Source organism: Heliconius melpomene, chromosome 16 (assembly GCF_056956725.1).
Source record: "Heliconius melpomene rosina isolate 202511_hmr_F chromosome 16, ASM5695672v1, whole genome shotgun sequence".
NCBI lineage: Eukaryota > Metazoa > Arthropoda > Insecta > Lepidoptera > Nymphalidae > Heliconius > Heliconius melpomene.
In genome coordinates, this window is record NC_140404.1 from 2939852 (window position 1) to 2961609 (window position 21758).

General features: G+C 32.8%; 1 protein-coding gene across 2 annotated transcripts; it reads left to right on the forward strand.

Annotated features, from left to right (window-relative positions):
* The first annotated feature begins 278 nt into the window (after window positions 1-278).
* LOC146530687 (forkhead box protein N3-like) lies at window positions 279-21139 on the forward strand. 2 transcript variants are annotated; one of them, XM_085199171.1, is made up of 9 exons: window positions 279-432; window positions 6445-6659; window positions 9189-9286; window positions 10306-10370; window positions 13653-13931; window positions 14323-14397; window positions 15569-15793; window positions 16471-16635; window positions 17202-21139. In XM_085199171.1, exons 2-8 carry the CDS (start codon window positions 6445-6447, stop codon window positions 16624-16626), a joined length of 1113 nt encoding a protein of 370 aa, XP_085055297.1. In that variant the 5' UTR covers window positions 279-432; the 3' UTR covers window positions 16627-16635; window positions 17202-21139. The 2 variants fall into 2 exon arrangements, with proteins under 2 accessions (XP_085055297.1, XP_085055298.1); XM_085199172.1 differs by having other exon boundaries at window positions 15581-15793.
* Window positions 21140-21758: the final 619 nt, after the last annotated feature.

Sequence of the window (21758 nt, forward strand, 5' to 3'; positions counted from 1 at the left end):
AAAAGTAATAAATTTTTAAAGTTATATTTTGTAATTAAATCCGTTGTAGTAGGGATGTAAAAAAATATTAAGGAAACTCTTATATCATAAATTAAAATTAAATTGTAATTATTTTATTTAATTTATTTAATAATTATCCATATTTTTTGGTACAATTAAATTACTTCTTTTCTTTTATGATAATTATCAATAAATAAATATTTTTTTATAATAATGCCATGCATGTCCATCCCAGCAATGAGCTGTCAACAAAGTCATAGTAAAGACAAGTATAGATCATATGTTTATTTATGTAGGTTACTCTTTAGTTTATGGTTTGATTGGGTGTTTAAGGTGTTTGTTGAGTGTTGATTTCAAGTACGGAGGCCGCGGAATGCTGTTTATTGTTTTTAATTTCTAATTTGTGCGTAAAACATACATCTCATCTAAAAGGTGAGTTTATATTTATTATAATTCTCCTGAAATATTTACTTTTCTTATTGTAAAAGGTTCCGAAAGATTTGAAAATATAGTCATTTATAAAAAGACGACGCATTCATATCTATGTGCGCATTTTGGTACTGCTTCCTTGAATAACAACTAATGAATATCACGTTGCGACAGCTTAATATACAAAAAGCGTTTGGTATCGTTTACATGCGGTTCTAAAAATGTGACGGGGCGCATGACGAGCGCAGAGAAGTGGAAGCTGGCGCTCCTTCTAAATATGGAACTAGTGGTACTTGAAGCGAACTAGCAGTACGTTGTACACAGTAGTGGTAGACTAGGGTCCCTCTAATTATGTAATGTCCTTCAAATTGCGCTTCGGCACGTGCATACGACGTTGCACGCGGCGTTCCACGTAGAAGGTTCAGCGCGCATCGCGCACGCGGTCACACTCTGAAATCCAGTTTCCTAGCAACACGCTGTTGACGCCACTGCTGACCCAATGAATACAAAAACACATGGTAATCATTGTTACATCACACAGACCACGCGTCAGTATTTTCGCATGTTACGTGCTGATAGGTATTTATAATTATCAAGACTACAATTTACAATTCTATCCTCGACTGCTTTTTGTGAACTTTGTGCCTCTCCTTGTAAGTATATGATTTATTTATGAATAAAAATATGTTTTGTAACATAATTGTGACCTTCATATTTATTGTCTATTACACAACTTAGTTTTTCTTTTTGATAAATACAAATCTGACACACTTATTTGGCCTATATTGTTCATCATAAATGAAAGAAAATTATTAATACATAGTTCAACCAAGAAATATTCTGCTTCTAAGTTAAAGTATATTTAACTCTAAAATTTTTCTTGCACATTATCAATTTGACTTTGTATATTTGACTTAAATGAAAAACAATATATAAAGCTGTATCAATATCAGTGATTCCAAGGCCACATAATCTCACTGTGATAACTAGATGCCAAGATACAAATTAAAGTTACTTTTGTATATTTACATGATGTAATCAAAACATAAAAAATTGTAATAATTGTTTTATTAATTGCTATGTTGTGATATACATACAAGTTAATAAATAAATGCCTAAAGATTAATAAAATGAAATTTTAATAAAGGAAATTTGGAACAGTTTACATAGCTGCCGTATGTATGTATCACTTACTTTCAGCTTTGCCCACATGGCACAGTAAAAATTAACTAAATTACTAATAATACTTACTAAGTGCCCAAGGTAGAAGTAGAATCTAAACATAGGTACACCGAGATAAAGTAAATGATTGGAACCAGCACTTCCTGACGTTGGCACAATCAACCAAACAATAATCAGGATCTTATTATAAGTATAGATTAATGTTGCTACAAGTAGTTTGAAGTTTAAGGTCTACATTGAAAAAAATGATAAAATGAAAAAATTGTATGAAATTCCCATAACTTCAAAAGCACTTGAACATTGTGAAAGCTAAACAATAAAGAAGCAAATCTAGGTACCATTACACTATATTTATGAATAATTTTGTTTGTTTATTACATGCATTTTTTATAGACATGACAAGTTACTGCAATTTTGGCAATAAAATTGTCTAGTCATTCAAATAATATAAACAAATTGCTAAAATAAATAATTTTATTTTTAAACATTGCAAAATGGACTAGTTTCTTTAATTTAATGTTAATATTATTTACTTTAATTTAATGTTAATTTTAGTAATAAAATTATTTATTTCATTTACATAAGGAAGTGATCGTAAATCACGTTTCGTATCAAACGCATTCTGTTGGTACTTACATCCATATAATATTGGATACACGCCATGTCACTTTCTCTCTAGTGGCACCTTGTACAAGAAAATTGCTATAAGTTCTTTTTGTTAAAATCTTTCGACTTATTGCTTACAATAAACCAAAATAACATTAATATGGAAGAACTCGAGGCACGTCGTGACCCAGGGGCACAAAGTGTAAATGCGACAGGTTGTTGGTTCCACTTCCACTTGAAGAAAGTAAATATTTAATATTTAATATTTCCATTTTCTTTGCTCTGGTGTCGAGGCAAACCGCTTTGATTTCGTCCATTTAACACGCAATACCTCCGGAAATCGGCGAAAAATGGGAAACGCAGTGTCTTATCACTAAGTTCTCTCTACCTATCCTGATGTGTGCGGAATACACCGTGACGCTAAAAAAAATGGAAGAAATCATTGTGTACTACTAATATCACCATATTGCCTGTTGACTACACGAATAGTCTATTTTAATGTCGTGACGAATAATTCTTGTGTGTTTATTATACGTCGTAGTGAGGGATACATGTTGTGCTTGACTCGTGTTTGACTAAATACGGAACAGGAAAAGGGTCCTCTCCTCCTCCCATTAGCACAGTTTCGGCTCGCACGGGATATATTACTTAATAACTGTTAAAATACGAGTATATTACTGACAGCCTCGCGTCTATTTATTTTGTTTTATATTTTATAATGTAATATCATATTTAAGTGTCGTTAAATAATCTATGCGAAATCATTTTTTAATCAGATTTAATGGTTTTAAAATACGTTCCCCCTGATAGTTGGTGTTGGGTAAGTTAAAACCGTACCGTAAATATATTGTTTGCTTGTTAATCTTTTCTTGTCATGACTTTTCTCACTAGTTCCACCTTAGAAGTGACGTAAGCATTGTAAATTCTTATGATCCGGGCAGTTTGGATCCGCAAGATTGACGCAATACAATGAGATTAGTAAATGCCTGTAACATTATATCTACATATTTTTTTTTTATGTGCTTTACGATATCCTACACATAGCTGAGTAGGTAGAGGGAACATGGGAACCTAATATTAAGATACTTCGTTTCCGTTAAGACACTTCCGTTCCCCATTTTCCTGCGCATTCTGGAGGTATTGCTTGCTGAATGGCGGAACTCAACGCCGTAACGTCCATATCAACTAGAGATCTTAATAGATCGTTCGTCAATAATTGATATCTGCCTTACGTTCATTAACGCGTCTTTTATAATTTACTCAAGTATATTGTTGTTTGTTGTTCACGACCATCGATGAGTAATCGTTTATGACAAACTACTTGTAGTACTTGTAAATTTTCATATTCATGATATGTTTATAATCTGTACAGTTCGTTATCACTTTTTTTTTCAGCTTCACGTTCTATCTCGCATCTAGCTGAGTAGGCAAAGGGAACCTAGTGTTGAGACTAGGAGACTAGAGTTTGCGCCGTATTTTCCGGTCATTGTGTGTTGAGTGTTCATTGGTACCAGAACGTAGAAATGAATATATTAATAAATAATATTTTCTTCTGCCGAGTCTACCAATTCGTTATCAAAACATAAGAATATTTTTCTTTCGAATTAGATTCAAAATTATTTTTTAGAATCAAATGTTAGTATGTAATGTAGCGCGACAATTAGGCTCCCAACCTATTCCGAGACGCGTCGTTTAATTTTATCAAACGCTGCCCACGGGCACTGCAGATCCCAGTGCTGCAATATCGTACATCTGCACCAGGCAACTTTATTTTTTTTTAATATTCTGGTCTAAATTATCAAAATGTTTTAAATGTTATACATTTTAATATTTCTATTTTCATCGATCTGGTGACGAGGCAAAGCGTAGAGTTCCAGCACACAATACGCCTACGGAATTCAGCGGAAAATAGGAATCGGAGTGTCTTTAGACTTCCCTTAGGTTCCCTTTTCCTACCATTGCTGACGCTAAAAATATATACATCTTATCTATAAAATAACATCCACTATAATAATTTAAAAGCTGCACTCAGATTTGTACTATATTACATCATAGAAATATAATATTTTAGTGCATAAGTTTACCTTTTCAATGCTAGACTAGACAAATGCTAATAGTTGTCTTTTAGTTTTGCTGAAAGAAGCCTAATGTATAGTGAAGTAACGGCTAGTACTTATATTCTCATAATATATAAAAGTCGGAAATAAATTTATATGGTATTTTATCTCAATATGTAACTCGTAGAAACCCGGCGTTCAATTCCACCACTCAACACGCAATATCTCAAAAAAATCGACGGAAAGTGGGGAAAGACATTCCGTCTTGACACTAGGTTCCCTCTGTATACCATGCTGTGTGCGGGATACAGCGTGAAGCGGATTTTTTAGCTTGTAGGTTGTCTTGTGTGTTTCTGAATAAGCAGATAGAGAATATGACTACAACGCTGTTTTTTCATCATCTTTTTTAAATTTATTGTGTTATCATAATAGAGTTATGACAATATCATATTAACCTAGTTTTCAAAGATTTTTATTGCTTAAAACTTAAACTTTGCGACCGTAAACGTGTTTCCAACTCGAGGAAACGAAATATTTAATATTTTCATTCCCTAGCTCTGGTAACCCGCTCTGGTCCCGCCACTCAACACTGAGAACGCAGTGTCTTAGCAATGGGTTCCCAAGTTATCTCTGCCTTCTATGCCATGTGTGTTATGCAGCGTGGAACTAAAAACAACAAAGATTATAAAATGACATTTTTTTTATTGAATAGTAACCTATTTACGATTGCTTCATTACACTTCAATTACAAAATGGGGGAAGCAGTTACTATAGTCATCATAGGATCAATTGGTCTGACACTCGTATTGTATGACATATGAATATATCTATATTGTTATTATTTACATTAATGATTATTTTATATTGGTATTTTTAAGGCCAGTCGTGGCGCAGAAGTGCAATTGTGGCTATAAACGTGACAAGTTGTTGGTTTGAATCCCAAATCGAGGAAATTAAATATTTACTATTTGCCATTTTCTTCGCTTTGGTGTAAAGACAGGGCGCGGCGTTGAGTGCCGCCACTCGCAATGCCTCCAGAATTCGGAGGAAAATGGGTAACGGGGACTTAACACGACGTTACCTCTGCTTTCGCTGATGTGTGCGGGATTCAGCGTGAAGCTGTATTTATACTTCCATTTTGAACCACCTATGATAAGGAAAGTTATTTATTATCAGTGTGTTATATAACGCAGAAAATATCTAAGAGATCTCGATTTAAAAATTGTATTATCAACGTCGCTACAATTTGTGCCAACAACTAGGAATGTCAGTTAGTCGGTCAGTGTGCCGTAAATATAGACAGTTGGAAAATAAATAGTAATTCAAAATGCTCATTTGAAAGAGATTTATATTTAGGATTCCATGGATTTATTTCAGTTCTGTAAACCAAGGTGAGGCAGTGCGCTTTTGTTTTGCAAGTTTTTCTTCAGCTTCACGCTTTATCCCGCATAGAGCAAGTTGGGCTAGGGTACCTTGTGTTAAGACACTCCTTTTCCCATTTTACGCTGAATTTTCAGGGCATTGCATGGTGAAGGGTGGGTTAACGCCGCGCTTTTGACATTGGTTCCAGAGCGATGAAATGAATATATTAATAAATAATAATTCATTACTACGAATAGGGATCGAACCCACAATCGTCGCATTACAGTCACCGCTCGAACCCCTGCGCCACTACGGTTGTTTAGCGATGATACACAAAATTTCAGTAGCGGCGTCTGCTGCTGATCGTTTGTTTATAGATATCGTACCGAGTCTTCCTACTTTTATTTGCTCTATCTAGTATACTAACAGGCGTTTACTATCATATAATTTCATCAAAATATATTCTGCTTTTTGACTTTAGACAAGTTTAATATATTTTTTTTAGAATGCCAATTTACATAGATTTGGGACGAAGGCGTGTGTAACTCTATTTATAGACATCGAACGATATTTATTTTTAACTGCCAATTATTGTCGGTGTCCGGTTCACTATTAGTTTTCCTAACAATTTTTCTTCCGTATTTCTGATGACCTACTTTCTAGGGAGAATATTTATTAGTAATAATATCTCTACAATTAAAAGAAGGTAGAGAAAATCTCTACATTCCGCCCACTTAAGGTTCATCGCATCTTAAATAGAGAAACCCAAACCCGCGAATATTTAGTGAAATACTTTATCTAATTTTAGATGGCGCCGATGCGCGGCGAACGCGGGGGCTCTCCAGCTCGAGGAGCCAGGGCTTCCCTACCTTTGCCCCGTCGTCTCATACGACAGATTGCGAGGCACGTGGCCTCCAGTGGTCGGTCTCTCCGTCGCCTTGAAGTGTCCGGACGGATCATAGACAACTTCGACGACCTGGACGACGCCTCTGATGACTCTGATATGGATACGTTACAGCCTGCGTAAGTATCGAATATTCTTATTAGAAATCGACTTTTCCTTGTAATTAAATATTTATTTAAATTTATATTTTTATTTCTTCGCTCTGGTGTCGAGGCAAATTTTCTTAGTTTTAATTTTAAGTTTCGAATTTTCCTTATTCAGAAGGTAGATAGGCTTTAATTTTGCGCAGGAATTTCTGCTTCCTTATCATTTTAAATTCATAATATAATTGTAAGCCGTTTTATCTAATTTACACTATTCGTCCGCATCATGCCATCAATCAATGACAAGTGGCCAAAATGCGTAGAGATAATGTTCCTTATCAAAATTTAAAGTAACCGAGTAAGACGGGACCTTGATAAGTTGAAATCGTGATGGATGTCGCTCGGTGGCTGATTGGTCGAGTGTGAGCGTAGGTTTGTAGGTCATAAATGTGGTATGACCTATATATTAAAACTAGCGGACGCGCGCAGCTTCGCTTACGTATTTAGGGGTGAATTCTAATAAACCATGAAACATGTATTCAATGAAATATTTTTAAGAGTCTAAATTTCAAATTTTATAAGAATCGGTGGCGATTTAAGAATTTTTCCATACAAACTTTCAACCCCTTATTTGCACCCTTATGGAAAGAATTCTAGAAAACCATGAAACACGTGTTCAATTATATACTTTTAAGAGTCTGAATTTCAAATTTTATAAAAATCGGTGCCGATTTAAATTTTTTTCCATACTAACTTTCAACCCCTATTTCGCCCCTTTAGGGTTAAAATTTTCCAAAATCCCTTCTTAGTGGATGTCCATATTACGAAAGAAAACATCTGTCTAAATTTCAAGTTTCTACCATGAGCGGTTACGGCTGTGCGTGCGTCTTACCTCAGTCAGTGAGGACAAGTCCTTTTATATATATAGATTATATGCTAGCCCTTATCTTCTACATCATTTTTTTTCTGCATTTTCCTCAATTCGAATAAAAAAGAAAGAGATTCGCTGTTTTCTTTTTCGTTTATTTAGAGATGGCTTAACTAACGTCATGCGTTATTCTGTCTGACCAGTAAAATATTGATTTTTTTTTTCCAAATAATAAACCAGGCCAGGCGGAGTAAAATGCGACTAGTTTCGACTCGGGAAGTAAAGTATGTAATATTTTCGTATTCTTCGCGCTCGTGTCGAGGCAAAGCAGGCGTTGAGTTCCGCCACTGAACACACAATGCTTCCAGAATTCAACGATAAATGTCTTACCTCTGGCTACCCTGCTGAGTGCGGGATACAGCGTGACGATAAAAAAATAAACTAACCAAAGTTCTCAATTATTTCATTAATTCAAATAAGGTAATTTAATTACAAATGTATTACAATGATTGAAATGTTAAGGAAAATTTTGTTTGTTATTTGTATTACAAAACGAACGCAGACGTGCAAGTTGTAGTATCTACAATTAAAAATCTAGAGAGCCGGCCAGGCTGACTCAGTTGCCTAGGCGCTATATTTAGCTATAAAACTTCAATCTTTTTAACTTTACTGTCGTTTTTACTATCTAACCGTTGCTAGAATTAAACAGTTTTAAATAAATTTATTATTATTAAAACAAAAACCTCGAATGGAAAAAAATCGCTTCAAAATAATTAAAAACTGAATCTCAACATTTATTTTTGAGCTGTTTCGTTTATTACTTACTCACACAGAATGAACAATACAATGCATGTGCCCCCTCAAGTTCAACTTTGAGGGCAGGCATAGAGGGATGCCGAGTGGTTCGTGCCTACCTTAGAAATTTGACTAACAAAAATTGGGTCTGAAAAAAAAAAACTATAGAAACATATCTATCATAACTTTTCAAAGCTAAAATCCAAATCCTCCCCAGAAAATATATCTAGATAAGCCCGTAAGCCTCTTTTCAGTTCATAAGCAGTCGGAGTTTTTATTTCAATCTATATAATATTTTTTTATTAATCTTGTATTAAAACGTAATAATTGAAAGATTTTCGTATCATTCTCTCGTTACCATGTAATACTTAAGAGTGAAAGTACTATACAACGTAAACATGTTGGACTTGGCAATTGCTTTTGAATGTCTTTTCCTTCCGTTTATTGGAAAGTAATTATTATGTCATTTTAAATTTAAATGGTTTTTTTTTATAACCGAAGGCATATTTAGTATTAATGACAATAAAGTTGTAAGTATTTTGAATATAAAACAAGAAAGTAAATAATTTTTCTGAAAATTACAATTTTTAGGAAATGTCGGCCTGTTCGCGATCGTTGTGATTGGAAATACCACTTAAGATAAATTTTATTTTGAAGTTAAAATGTATTCTAGTTTTTCTGGTTTGATAAGATAAATTGAAGCGTTGGGCCACGCCTCCCCCCAAACACAATTTGTTTAAGGTAACGAAAAGAAGTAGACAGTAGGATTTAGGTTCTCCCTGCTTACGAAAAATTATAACGCTATATATATTTCTTAGATCAAAAAAGGACCTTAAAATAAAATGATAAGAATAAATTTCGAAGTAAGCTACTAGTTTAGTACATGTATGTTTCTCTGTTAGCGTTGCATGCGGCGGCAACGCCGGTAACCTGCCACCTGCGGACCACGACGACGACCTGACCAGCCTCAGTTGGTTGCAAGACAGAAACTTACTCAGAGGTATGTGGAGACTTGAAAATTATAGTTAATATATTTATTATATAAGGATTTCAATATAACATCTATAGCTTTGTATAATAAATTGTAGGTAGAATAAAGTAATTATCTCAAATATACCTATAGTTAATCTAAGCAACGTGACAGCTATATAATATCAACTTGTAAATTTAATTCCACGAAGATTATAAAGTTTACTTAATTAGAGCAAAATGTGTAGAGTGGAGAAAAATTAACTAGAGTCTACCGTAGGTATTGAATCATACTAAATAATTTAGTAATAAAGGATGAAATTAAGAAGAGAATTTTCTAAAATAAACAAACCTCCAAAGCAAATAAGATCCTAAGAATACCCGTTTAATGCAGTTCTAGCATCACTTATTATCTAATGTATGGCATTAGCCTATTTCCAAGTGGAAATTTGCGCAATTTCACACGGTCACGAATCGCAAGTCGCCGGTCACGCGAGCTTTTTATTGTCAAACGTTTTATGTCGCGTGTATTGCTTTGAAGAAGATATTAGTTGCGAAATAGGTAATTCCTCATATTATAACATTTATAGGAAATAATTGTTTTAGATACAGGTTGTCGAGATTTGCATTGAATAATGTGTGTCTAGAACAGTGGTTCCCAAGCAGTGGTCCACGGGCAACCAGTAATCCGCAGAAGCCTAGAAATAATCCGCTAACAATTTTAATATTAGTGCGGTGAGGCGTCGGACGTGGAAACGCTCACTTCATAAATAAATATTTCATTTCCTCTAGTGAGGATCGAACTCACAACCGTCACGTTACAGTCACACCCTTGTGCCGGCTGCGCCACGACAGCCCCAAAATTAAAATTTGGGTTTCATTATCACAGTTTTTATTGATTGTACCTACAGAGTGGTCCCTGCTAGCAATATTGATATAAAAGTGGTCCTTGAGTTAGAAAAGGTTGGGAATCTCTGGTCTAGAGCTATCAGTTTTTCTTAGTGTTAGGTTGTTCTATATTGTTTCCTTATAAAATATTTACTATTTCAGGTATAAATCTAACAAAAGGCGATATGGAAGACAGTAAAATAATAAGCAGTCATGTTATAGTAAAGGTATGTCGTATTATTTTGGATGTCGTCGTTCTTTTCTTTAAATAAGTTGTTTTATACCTATTTGGAAATTAATAAATATTTTAGCAAATAAAATAACTACTGCAATTCGTGTACGCAACTACAATAGATTTAAAATCATGAATAACGCAATTTTTTTTAGACAACCATTATAAATATCTCTCCGCTTTCTCTCTCTCTCTCTCTATTTCCATAAAGTGAACAAAATGAAAAATTATAACTAGAATTTATTATATAATATTTATAGAAAGAAATTATAACAAGATAATGTGCAATAAACTTTTCATATATGAATAATGCGTACGTAAATAAGATCCAACTTAAATATTATGTTAATTAACTTATTAACTCCGTGAAATATTATTCGGAAACAATGGACAACCTCCAATCTAAATTTTAATAAGAATTTTATTACTGAAATATTATAATTATTTCATATACATCACATAAGTAATAAATGTCTGTTTCGTTTTCTTACGGGTTATGATATTGTGGTTTTTTAATTTGGTTGTTGACATTGAAAAGTAATAATGCTTTATTGTGATATGTTTTATTGCAAGGAAATCTTACTAGTATGTGAATTTAATGTGGACAGTACATAACAGTGTTTGAGCCTTTCCATCACTTTGTGCTGATGATATCTTTCTGGGATATAGATAGATTATTTATATGATGAACCTACCACGGCTTTTTCAAATAGCACTAAGAAGTAATTTTGGATATTGTAGTTTTTTATAATATTGTTCTTTTCAAAGATTGAATGTGTAATATGTTAGTTATAGTATTAGCTAGTAAAAATTAAAATGGTTATTGATTTTTAGAGACTAAGTTAGTTAGTAAGTAAAATATAGCGAGCGAATCGTATATTATAAATGAATTATTAAACATTCTGAATAATATTTGAAACTACTAATATTGCCTACACATTGTAGGTACACGTATCGATTTTGCAATTTAGGTGAAATAAATATGTGCTTTAATAGATAAAATTGCCATTTGTCCATTATATAAACAAATATCGATAAAACAGCCAAAACTACACCATTGAACTTGACCTTCCCAGTTCATAATAGCGTACGTTTTCTGTGTCGTATTATAGTCGTATAAATTTCAAAGTAACGCAATAACAATAGTAATATAGCTTGGTAGTCTCGACGGCTTGTTGTTAAATCAATATACTTACTTACTGCCAACCGCCCCGCAAAAACATGTGACCGATACAAGATTAAGCAAGATTTATTGATTTTTTAAGAATTTCTGTAGAAAATTGTATTATTATAATAGATATAGTAAGGACACATGGCTCGCTTAATTTGCAATGACTCGAGAATTTCGCGGAATTAATTAAGTGTTTTAACACTATGTTTTAGCTTCTTTAGGTTCACTCTGCCCCCTTCCATGTGCGAGATATAGCGTGATTAAAAAGTATATGTATAATAATCTTTAGGTAGTAGGTCACTTTGGCAGGTCTATTGGATAGTTAGCGCGTCTGCCAGCTGAGACATGATTATATATAGGCTTATTATACTATATTGTATTGTAAAAATGTAAATTCGTTTTTTATGGTATCTTCATAATAAATATTATTTTATTTATTATGACTTACAACATTATATCCAAATTTACGTTTCACAAAAAAAAAATGTGATGATATTTACATTTTGTATTGTTTTTTTATAAATCAAATAAATTCCAATAATTTTTATTCCGTTATAAAATTCTAACGTTTACAAGAGTCCGTTATACGTTTTTAAAGATAATATTGTAAAAAGTTAAATGCGCAATGAATAATTTATTTGTTTATTACGAAACAAAAAAACGCACCGACGCGACGTCTCACCTCGTTTTGTATATATTTATACAAGTGATTTACTCGTAATATATATTTAAGTATATATTTTTTTAGCTTTACGCTTTATCTTGCACTTATTGTGGTAGGCGCAGAGGGGACGTAGTATTAACACACCGTTTTCCATTTTCCACCGAATTCTTGGGGCATTGTGTGTTGACAGGCGGAAACCAACGCCGCGCTTAGCCTCGTTACTAGAGCAAATAAATGAAAATATCAAATACTAGCGGCCCGCTCGCGGTTTCACCCGCGTGAACTATGTTATTATTAATTTCTGTATCCATGGCTATGTCCTAGTGACGTCTATGCAAAATTTGAGATTCCTAGCACATGTAGTTTCTGAGATTTCGTGATGAGTGAGTGACCTTTCGATTTTATATATATATAGATTTAATTTCGTCAAGTCAAAGAAATCAAATCCACAACCTGTCGCACGCTTGCCTCAACTAAGCATTAAGTATATATAACGTATATCTATGTACTATTACGTAAAGTCGTTGTTTTTAACGTAAATCGTCTCTACAAACGCGAAACACTTAAATATATTTTATCAGCTTCCTCTACAATTTATCTTATATTCTTTATCTTGAGTTGTCACTACGCAATAGCCATCAAAAGGTTGTTTTATTACGATTTTAATAATATTATTAATTATACTTAAATAGTTTATATGTGTTGTTATATTTTGTTTATTTTGACATTAATAATAATAATATAATTATTTAAATTGCACGAAATACTTTTCGATTCCGATATTACACTTTCCGATGAATTCTTGAGGCAATTTTGAGCTTGTTAAGTGGGAATCGAATCAAGTACCATCGCGTTTACAGTTGCACGCCTGTGCCTCTACGCCATAACGGTTTCGGACGGTTTATTCAAATATGTACACAAGTTTTACCGAAAAGTCATATTCTAAGATCCATTTTAAATAGAAATCATGTATAATATAAATTAAATTATATAATACATTGTGTATAAATAATTAATGTGTAATTTTTAACGCAATAAAATGCTTCAGATATGAAAACATAATTAATTTAATTACCAGCAAGCAGTTGTAGGTCACGGGTATAGAAATAAAATTCGACTGTCACAGCCAATTAGATAACTGAGACCTGACCGCTATCAGTCGTGAATGTGGCAGGAACGTGACTAATATATTTTGCGTTATTTTAATTTAAAATATTACTCAAAATTAAATTATCATAAGTAATATAATATTTTAAGATATTACTATTTATGAAATAGCGTCCTTTCTTTCACCAAATAATCATTCTACGTAATAATTTTTAGAGAATTAAGTTTAAAAAAATATTATATTTTCTAAAAACTTTATAAAGATTTGGTCGGCCGTAATAAAAATGTAAATTAGTTAGGTATAGCGTATTCATTTATAATTTTTTTTTTTTCAGAACGAATCCAAAACGCCACCGCCAATATGTCGCGTGCCCTCCCCTCCCCGCACCCCCTGCAAGGCTCCCCCCTCCCCACCCGCGAACACACATACAAAACCCCCCTATTCCTTCTCCTGCCTAATCTTTATGGCCATAGAAGCGGCCCCAGCGAGAGCTTTACCCGTAAAGGAAATATATGCTTGGATTGTAAGACACTTCCCATACTTCAAACACGCACCGCAAGGCTGGAAGAACAGTGTCAGACACAATTTGTCACTAAATAAATGTTTTCACAAGGTAATGTTTATTATACATACATACATAGCTTCACGCTTTATCCCTAGCGGGGTAGTCAGAGAGAACGGAGCGCCAAATGCTACGGTCTCTACACACCTATTTCGCCTCGTCCACTGTCATAAACCTCTTCATACATGCCCTCTGGAGGGTCCACATTCTTTTTACGTGATCTTCCTCCAGTATCTTTGATTCTGTGTTTTCGAAGGTCAACCGACGTCTCCCCCTAACTCTCCTTCCTTTACTAGTTTTCCGTCATAAATCTTTTTTTGCCATTCTTTGCCACTCCCATATCACTTTGTTTCACTCCTTTATTATAAGCTGTTCTTTTTTTATATTTGTATGGTAAACTCATTTTTTATTAAATTGAGGTATTGCTTTTTTTTCTTTTTAGGTGGCAGCAGCACCAGGCTTAGGCAAAGGGTCGTTATGGACGGTCGATCCACAACATCGTTCAACGTTATTACAGGTTGGTTTAACTTTTGTTATTTATAGGCATACTATATTAGTACTAATATAATAAAGCGGAAGAGTTTGTTTGTTTGAACGCTAAGATCTCTGGATCTACTGGTCCGATTTACATTGTTTTTGTTTTGTATGAAAGCTGCATTCTTCAGAAGTGCTATAGGCTATATAACATTACATTACACATATATACTAATATATTTTAAAGTACTTTCTAATTTGACATGCAATTTATTCTGCCATGTTAATAACAACCGTCGCGTCGCTAAGCAACCGTTACTGCGACATTTTGATATTCATCCTTATGAAAATAAATATAATAGTCACTTTTAACATTTTATCTAGATTGAAATTACAGTTTACTGTATAACATTCTAATAAATAATTAAGGAGATGTCACTGATTCGAAATGACCTAGCATTTGGGCGGCATAGTATGAGTATGACCGACGCGAAAATATTCTTATAGTTCAAGCAGGCGTAGCCGCGTCCGGGTCCACTAGTATTAGTATAAACTTATGTTTTTCTTAATTTTATCATAATTAATTATATAATAATACAAAACTTAAATGAAACAGTAGTAGGACATTAGCAAAAATAGAACGAAAGATTGCGATAACACTCGCTTGTGTCAATATGAACCATGAAAATGCAAAAGATTAAAATGGTAAGATAACAGACTTATTTCATCGACGCCAGATAAATTATTGCGAAATACTCGACGAAAACCTATTATGTTATATGTTGCTGATTGTATTAATAAAAAGGTATCATAGTTATCTTTATGTATCTAACTAGGAAATCATGAGAATTAAGTAATAAGTGTGCGATTAATGCTTATTTAACGAAAATAATTTTATTTTTCTCAAAGAAAATCGAACCTACAACCGCCAAGTTTACTTTTAACACTTCTCAAAGCCTTCGCCTCTGTGGTAAATGGAAATAACCAAGAATAAATGATATATCCTCGGCTTAGAGGGTAAACCTGTTAACAGCTTATTAAGCAAACATATTATACATAATATTACCAGAAGGTTTTACCATTTCAAGAATTGATTTATAATATATGAAATAAACTAAAAGTCAATTTGTTATATTTTTATATTTTATTTATTTTATTAGTATAGAAGTATATCATATGTATAATAATTTAACAATAACAATATAACTGTAAAGCGTTGTCCACAGGCGTTTGGCCGACAGCCTGTGCCGCCAGTAGAAGCAGAGACGACGGAAGTGGCCGAAGTCGGCAAGAACGCGCCCGACCCGCAGCTGTTCCCGTACCTGGCTCGCCGACTGGCCGATACACGGTCTCCGCCGGGCGCCGCGCCTGGAGCTGATGAGTACCTAGCGGCTGCTACTGTGCTGGCTATGAAGTATGGGCCGGCTGTACTTGATCAGGTAATTTTTTTTTCTTATTTTATTAAATACTAGAGTAATTATGATTTACAGGTGGATTTCGGAATTATTTTTAAGATATGAGATTTGATAGATTTAAGTAATATTGTATATAGAATTTGTAAATTTTAATTCTGATCATCTGAAACATAGAATTACTTAGCAGTTACCTACCCTGCCCATATGAAACCGTCTGATCTTAGTGGGACCCACTGTTATACGTGATACGGTGCTGAGGATTCTTTTGAAAGTACATATTCACGACGGCCAGAACAGACGTAATATAAGTTCTTAATATATTTTCTCCCTCTGTATTGCGAAGATCGTATCCAAACCCCTGAAGACACGTTTATACGCCTTTGCTTTAGCGACCTGACCGTTGACCGTTTACGTTCCCCCAACTAAGATTACTTCGGTAGACTGTATAGTAATAAGTAGAACCTGTACATACTGCTCCCAGAATAACTTATTTTTGTCTGCGCTACGTTATGTATGCTAAATTTGTAGTGACACTCTTAATCAGCACCCTTACCCGCATCAAGCAATCGTAGTGACGATTAACTTTAAAAAACCCATCCTATCTGGGTGGGTGTCCGGGATCGTGTACCTGTATACCCAAGAACAAACATAGGATAGATATTAGTCAGGGCACCTTTTAAATAATTCTCTCTATGTAACAGCTCCCGCCCGAAGCCCACCTGGTGATATCGCGTTGCGCGCGAGACGAGCACTCCTATGGGCGCAGTGGCTGCGAGGAGCGGCGCACGGCCGAGGCGCTGCTCAACCTGGCCGGCGTCACGCCCCCGCAGGCCGCCGCCGCGCCCGCGCACAGCTAGCGCGCACAGGTGCGTGCACATACAGACACACATATACGTACCCCATACACACTTATCCTGTTGATACACGAATACACACACATCGCAGGTTTTTATTACACTACATTTAGGCATATACATTTTTATGCAGGCACACACTCGCACGTATATATATAATAACGCACGCATTAGTAACTTTCGAGTACGCACACCTTTACGCAATTAACAAACACATACACACAATTTCTACCTCAATGTGTACATTAAAACATACTTAGTGAGACCTATGTACATAGTAGTTCAACATATTTTTGAAACTTTAATTTTATCATACAAATGGAAGGAATGCTTTTCATTTCTTTCTCAATTAAATTAAATATAAAGAGCTAAATAATATAAAATTACTTACGTACAGTACGTGAGGGACGAGGTTTCGCATCACTACGGTCCCTCTGCCTAAACTGCTATATGCAGAATAAAGCGTAAAGTTTAAAAAGAGTAATTATTTATATACATAATTTATACTATTAGAAGTAACAAGAAAATAAAATACAAATAGCGCTTTAAATGCTAAAATTCAAAACTAAACATTTCAGGGGGGCATTGGTTGTTGACGTTTCAGACTACCCGGTAGTGAAGATCGGGTATACGCTGAGAAAGGAAACATCAAGTGTAAGTCTTCCCAAGTAATGCTTCTCACCACAAACAAATAACATTATATTATATAATACTACCGACTAGTACTTTATGTACATTTAAAATTTACAACTACCCTCTATTATTTATTCCTATCGAGATATGCATATTATAGTAAATTAATATAATAAATAGCATTGTTCTGTGTGTACTGCTCAAATGTTTAATTTTTTATATATCTAAGTTATGTATGTATATACTTTATAGTGAAAACCTGCGGGCAAAGCCCCTTCGACATATGTATGTGCGTTCCTAGAACAAAAATAACATAAAATTTGCTCGAAATCGTCTATTTGTGTAGTCATAGACAAAAGTTTACCATTCTCTAGTCCAATAAAGACAACACTAACTTTCAGTACACAGATGTCTATGGTATTTAAATTATGTAAATTAATATGAAATATCACGCTATCATAGATTAAGTCTCACTTCTTAGTTAAGAACTGACTATCTCCATTCTACTTTTTATATACATCACATTAGTATTTCTTACTTTTTAGAGGCCATTCATTAATAACGTCACACACATTTTCATGACTCTTTCTACTTTTGCGTGTAACTTTACATATTTTGCAATTTTTCACCAAAAAGTTATTAAATAAAAACACCAATTCGGAAATTTATTTTCGTTTATGGAAATTTCGTGTTTTAATTCTTATTACATTTTATAGTCACATCACGAAATTTAAAACTCCCCTTTCCTCCCCCTATGTGTGACGTAATTTATAGATGGTCCTTTATATGTTCGTCCGTTAGAAATTTAAAGCTTAAAACGTCGTCTAGCCTTGAGTTTTCGTGATATATAAAAAACTTCTATTGAGCAATACAAGCCAAGTAAGTAAACGGCGTTTCCTCTTCTAAACTAAATATTATAAACATATGTAGTCAAATTCTTAAATATCTTTTAATTAATTAACTAAAATTAAAAGAAATTAGAAAATATTAGTAATAGATGTGATACATAACATATTTAAAGAATGGAATAGTTAAATAGTTAATACCCCGCATTTAGGTTCCCATTTACTATTTAGAACATTCATTATAATAAGAAAACTATTGAAATAAGCAAAGTTGTTGTATTTCCGTGTCCTTAAATTTAATAAAATGCCAGTGTTGCCAACGTGCAAGAACGGAAACGGAAATATAGCATAGGTTTAAGTTAATATAATTTATTTCGCTTACAAAACGACTTTTATATAGTAATAATATACTAAAGTGAGCAATTCAATGCGTGTTATGTGATCTAAGCGCAATGCATATGTATATATATATATATTAACAATAATATACTTAAAAGTTCATCTAACCAGTTGTCTTGTGTTTCATTATTACATGATTGTTTTACTGAATAAGATAAATTGCTAACACCTTTTTTTACTTGAGATAATTATTAAAAGTAATTGATCATCAATTTTGGTAACAAATTTGTATAAAAACTATGTGGAATCTTTGTATTTGATTTTCTGGTTCAGGGTGATATGAAATAATTTTTAAAATAAAAGAAGTTAGCAATTTAGAATATTTTGTCGATGATTTTGCTGTGACATTAAATAGAAATCATATCAATACAATCCAAAGCGATTATTATGGGTTGTACTTCTACAACACTTAATGAAATCTTTACATTTTCAATATTTCTCCATATTTTTAATTTAAATAACAGTTTATTAATCAACTTAATAATATTTAATGTCACAGTAAAATATAAGAATACTCATGAAACATTATAGGAGTAGAATTGATAGTTTAAATAAAAAATATATATCAGATCTTCTCCTATGATACATCTTGCCTAATAACAGAATAAAGCAATACAGTGTTTATTTGAAAAGTGATAATTCAACCATAATAGTTTAATATTATTATAAATTATAAGATATATAATATTAGCTGTAAGCAAGTGGGTTTTGTGTTCATGACTTTGTGATCTATCGACTATCATTGCTTAAAATTTAGAAACTAAAGTTTCCTATAATGTCTTGCATATGATTAAAATAAAATATATGTTAACACCAATTAATATAAATTTATTGGAATTTTTAAATTTAATTCTGTCATAATATAATTTTTAATTTATTTTTTAATAGGCTTTACTTTATTTAAGACTCAGTCGATATTGAATTTTAATAAGTAATATATTACATATTTTTGAGAACTAAATTTATAAGATGATCATAAAGTGCCTATTGTATGTGTTGCCAGTTTTAATGTGGTTTATTACATTTAATTATTCAATGTTAAAATTTATTTTAATTGCTAATTTTCATCTATCTACATTTTAAAATGCAAGCGATACATGGTAGAGAAAAATTGTTAATGAATATTATATCAACAATGTTAAACATATTGGAATTGCCTTTTATTTATTATATGAAAGAAGTGAAGAATATTCTGGAAATTATTCGATATTTCAATTTTGTGGCTTCGTTTTGGTGTTTAGTGTAATTAAAGAAAGTTCTCTAGACTGAGCCATGACTGATTTGTAAAGCAATATTATTTATTAGAAAATAAAATTTGCGTTTTATTCTAAATGCAATATATGAAATTTTATTCTATCTATTCTTTGAAACTCTTTGATTGCAAGACATTACGTTGTTTCGTATTTGAATAGGTGTCCTACACTAATGTTCGCTGCGTGCCAAATTATAATAAAAATAAATAGTAAACTTTACCATAAACGAGCAAATCCAAATACAAATATGTACCATAAATGTGAGCGTATTTATAAAAAGAATATATAACACATAGTTAGATTAGGCGATAAGTGATATTATAAATATATAATTTAATGCTAAATTAAATACATACATTTTTGCTGTATTTAGAAGCGTCTTCCATCTTACTCATGATCTATTAGATAAGTGCGGTCGCGGTGACGTCAGTGATGCGATTCGACATCGATACTGGATCACTCCAATCGATACGTGATCGATTTAAAATATCAATACTAATCGATGGATTAACTTGCTGTGTTTTATTACGGGTTATTGTTTCGACATTATCGCGACCGTCACCTCACTAGCCTTTCTTTTGGTGGTATAAATGTGTAGTTAAAATTTTACAGCAATAATTAGTACCTAATGTAGGACTTGGCTGGTAGATGCTACGTGTATAATTGTGTGATACATTGCGATTTATTTACTGATAAGTGGTATATTATAAATGTAATATGGTTTCCAATAACACCGCGTAGTTTATTTAATAAACAAAGTTCAAACTGTCGAGCGGCAAGCTCAGTATTGGTGTAGCAATGTGATCAAAATTACCCGAGTTATATCGATATGATATTAAAATTGTTGCGGCTCATACTTTATCGGATATAATTTATCGATTAATTTATTATAATTAGTTTGTAAGTTGTTATCGATTTTTTTTTGTATTAATCGGATTGTAAAACGATTCTTTCCAACTAGTTTTTTTTTTGGTATTGGTTTGTTTTGTTTGAGATGATCGTTTTATATATGTTTTTATTTTCGGCGTTTCTCATGTTTATTGTGGTTTAAAGTGAAACTTTTTTCTTGTGATTTTTCCTATTAATAATAATCAAAAATAATGAAATTAATATAAATTATTATTATTTAAAAGGTCTCCTTATTAATGTATTAAAATGTAGTACATTTTTGTTTCACACAATGATATGGGGGACGTCGTTTTAGCTAAAATTTCAATACCAAATGGTATATCAAGTTGGTAAATGTAAAATGATTGTTGTTGTTATATTTAGTGCGGCTTGCAAACATTATTATAGCTATTGTTGAGAGTTATGCCAAAATTTTTATTTGTCCTAAAATATTTTGTCTGTACATATCCATTTAATAAATTATGTACTGAAGATCAATGAGGTGTTTTATTCATATCCCGATTTATTTTAATTATTATTAATTACTGCCGCCCTGTAGTGTGGAAGGGGCGCTATTTGTTATTAATTATTAATAATAACCTCTTTATTCGGATATTACATTCATGCTACAGTATCAAGAATATATAAATACAAGAAAACAAGTTATGCAGGTTTAATTAAGAAAAATCACCACTTTTTAATGGTTTTTTACGTGTGTATTGGCAAGGCCTCCACATATTTTCTTCATTTTTAATTTTTAAAAGTGTTTCTGAGCTCTGACTTGCATTTTGAAGAATTTTAATCAACATATTGTAGGGTCAAGCGTGTAACTAAACGCGACAAATTTTGGATTCGATTCCCACTCGAGCAAATAAAATATTTAAGATTTTAATTTTTTTGCTTTGCTTTGCACGCAATGCTTCCTTAACACTAGGCTCCCTCTGCCTACATTGCCACATGCGGGATACAGCATTTAATTGAAATTTGAATTATTTTCAAATTTAAAACATTAGTAAAGGATTCGAATGTTATGGCTTCAAATCATTTGCATACAGTGGTTTTCATCGAAACGACTAAAGTGATGAAATATGGCCTTATAGCCATTTTCGGTAAATAG

Coding starts and splice junctions, on each gene's coding strand:
- LOC146530687 (XM_085199171.1), top strand. CDS start 6,445: ATGGCGCCGATGCGCGGCGAACGCGGGGGCTCTCCAGCTCGAGGAGCC. Junction 14,398..15,568: donor ATCGTTCAACGTTATTACAG/GTTGGTTTAACT, acceptor ATAACTGTAAAG/CGTTGTCCACAGGCGTTTGG. Junction 15,794..16,470: donor GGCCGGCTGTACTTGATCAG/GTAATTTTTTTT, acceptor TCTATGTAACAG/CTCCCGCCCGAAGCCCACCT.